General features: G+C 43.4%; 1 protein-coding gene across 1 annotated transcript in view; it reads right to left on the minus strand.

The window, feature by feature from the left end:
* Positions 1 to 3,056, minus strand: part of LOC106532835 (leucine-rich repeat-containing G-protein coupled receptor 5A) — a gene marked incomplete in the record, with an annotated part of 45,203 nt that overhangs the window by 14,070 nt on the left and 28,077 nt on the right. Inside the window, 4 exon segments of the mRNA XM_014028991.1 lie at positions 317 to 388; positions 481 to 552; positions 668 to 759; positions 2,656 to 2,801. Coding sequence (XP_013884445.1) covers positions 317 to 388; positions 481 to 552; positions 668 to 759; positions 2,656 to 2,801 — 382 coding nt within the window.

Genomic DNA, 3,056 nt, shown 5'->3' on the forward strand with positions numbered 1-3,056 from the left:
ATGATGAATGGATGGATGATGGTTGGATGATGGTTGGATGATGGATGGATGATGGATGGATGACAGTTGGATGGATAGATGATGAATGGATGGATGATGGTTGGATGATGGTTGGATGATGGATGGATGATGGATGGATGACAGTTGGATGGATAGATGATGAATGGATGGATGATGGTTGGATGATGGTTGGATGGTGGTTGGATGACAGTTGGATGGTGAACGGTGGAACAGAACAGTGAAAAGCTGTATAAACTCTATGTATGATGTAATAATACAAACAGTTTCAGTTATTTGTATTTGAAATGTTTCTCACAGAGTCCGGAGCTCCGGCAGGTTCTGAAAGGCCGAGCGTCCAACAGACTGGATCGGATTGTTGTAAAAAAAACTGAMACCAAAGGAAAGAGGATTATGACAGAGACATAAAATGAACTAAAACACACAGAACCACTTGGTAAAGTTGGGTTTGTTGGTACCTACATGGAGATCAGGGATGGGTTCCCAGTGAAGGCGTGCTCTGGAATGGACTGGATGTTGTTGCTGTGGAAACCACTAAACCAAAAGTTAACCACGATGAAAACACAAGGAGATAAACGAGATAAACTCAGTGAAGAAWCTGAGGTGGTACTTCCTGTTTGTGTTGGTCAAACAGGAAGTTGAGACTCACAGCTCCTTCAGGTGGCTGAGGGAGCGGACGGCTGAGGGAAACTCCACCAGGCTGTTGTAGTTCAGATCTCTGAGGGGGACAAAACAGAAAAACTCTGATTAAACTTCATTCTGCTTCGTTTGGTGTCAGAATTAACTGGTTTAAACYTTCAGTCTGCATCTTTGAAATGAAGGTCAGAGCACTGTCCACTGGTAAAAGCTGGGGTGTTGCCACTAGAGGGCACTGCTGCTCTCAACACTTTTCAGAAAGTTTTTCCAGAACAACCGACATGTTTTGATGTACYCAGTAAAGTCAATATAAATGAGTTTTAATGAGTCAGAAACATGYCAGTAAATCTGAGGCCCAGATGTCCCAGCTTTTCACCTGCCCTGAACGCACCGTTATATTTCTGAATGAAGTCTCAGGTGACCTGATCCATCTGACTGTTCGTAGGAGCAACATGGTTCTATATGTGCAGCTTTGAGTCTGTATCTCCTGAGAAAAACAATAAAACTAATCTTATCTTAGTGTTTTACTGCCTCTGGACTGGGAATGATCTACTACATGGTGGGAATACCAAACCAGTGAGACGAATGTGGACTCCACAGGGGAGACCTTSATGGTGGTTCCAGAACGGAGTCCACCAGAACCACACTGGATCCTAAACACACAAAGACCTGACACTTCACCTCCCAGAAACTGATCTTTGGAGATGAGGAACATTAAACCTGTACTACAGCGGTCCCCAAATTTTTCCTGTAAGGGCCACATAACTTTTCCCTTCTCTGGTGGGGGCCGGAGTCAGTTTGTAACAGAAAAAGTGTGACTATTGCAGGAGTGCCTAAATGTAAAAATGTATTGTTTTCCAGAAAGCACAATCAAATAACCCTCTCTGGGTTCTTCACAGTCTGTATTCTGCTGAGCTAACAGTCCACTTTTTAGCTTTGAGAGTTTGTTTGCTCGCATTTGGCCTTGCAGGCTATCATACTTGTCTTTGTGACAGGATTCATAGTGTCGCCGCAGATTGTATTCTTTGAATACCGCCACCGCCTCTTGACAGATGAACAAAAATAATAATAGTTTGTCCACTGTAGCTTAAATGTCCTGCATTCTGAACCAGTTTTTCTCTTACCTAATCTTTTCACCATTATTCTGTTCTCTCTTTGACAGGGGCGGGTTTAGGATTTTTTTTTCTGGGGGTTGCCAGATAGGGGCACAGACCGCAGAAGGGTGGAACAGAATGTCACGTTATATGCGTGTACGTATGAAATAGTTACTAACTAATAATAGTTAATAATGAAAATAGTTCATAACTAAGGAATATTTTATTGCAAAAGTCCAACTTTATAATCAAATATAAATACACATATATGAAAAAAAATGCTCTCTGGTATTGTTCTGGGGGCCGGACCAAATGGGGACCGGCCCGCGGGCCGTAGTTTGAGGACCACTGCTGTACTAGATATGGTTTCTATGCCGGTGTTCTGTGTTTGAAGTGGTCCCAGATCTTCAGATCCCGGACTGGGATCATTGYTAAACATTTTATTTAAGAACTGTTAACTTTACACCAGGAAGTAAATCTTTAGAGAAACATCTGGATGTTGTASTTTGAAACAGCTTCAAACAAGATGATTTCATTTACTAGCATCTCTAGACTGCTTCTTAATCCTGCTGATCTTTCTAGACTCAGAAAACCACATCTGGACTAGAGTTCTTGGCTTAACTCCATCTTTGAACTGGAACCAGATATTCGTGATGGAACTTTCTGACTGGGAACACCAGATCTGGACAATAATTGTTGGTTTTACGCTGAGGAACTGGTTCTACATCTCTATGAKGACAATTTTCATCATGGAGACGTCGGTGAGAACATTGGCTTGGACATTGGTGTGGGCGTTGTCATAGACAAAGTAGACGTTGGTGTGGACGTTGTGGCCATAGGAGTGGACGTTGGTGTGGACGTAGGAGTGGACGTTGGCGTAGACTTTGGTGTAGACGTTGGCTTAGACGGTGTGGACGTAGGAGTGGACATTGGTGTGGACATTGGTGTGGACGTAAGAGTGGAAGTTGGCATAGACATTGGTGAAGACGTTGGTGTAGACGTTGGTGTAGACGTTGGCATAGACATTGGTGTAGACGTTGGTGTAGATGTTGGCTTAGACAGAGTGGACGTTGGTGTGGACGTTGGTGTGGACATAGGAGTGGACATTGGTATAGACGTAGGAGTGGACGTTGGCATAGACGTTGGTGTGGACGTTGGTGTAGACCAGTCATGTCCAACTCCGGTCCTGTTCGGGTTTTTTAACCTAGGAACTCAGAGARACACAGCAAAACCCGGCCGAACATTAAATCAATGACAACAGAAGCGAATGAGCTTTTTTGACCATCACTTTGCAAAGAGGAGAAATTC

This window comes from Austrofundulus limnaeus, unplaced genomic scaffold, assembly GCF_001266775.1.
Source record: "Austrofundulus limnaeus strain Quisiro unplaced genomic scaffold, Austrofundulus_limnaeus-1.0 Scaffold836, whole genome shotgun sequence".
Taxonomy (NCBI): Eukaryota; Metazoa; Chordata; class Actinopteri; order Cyprinodontiformes; family Rivulidae; genus Austrofundulus; species Austrofundulus limnaeus.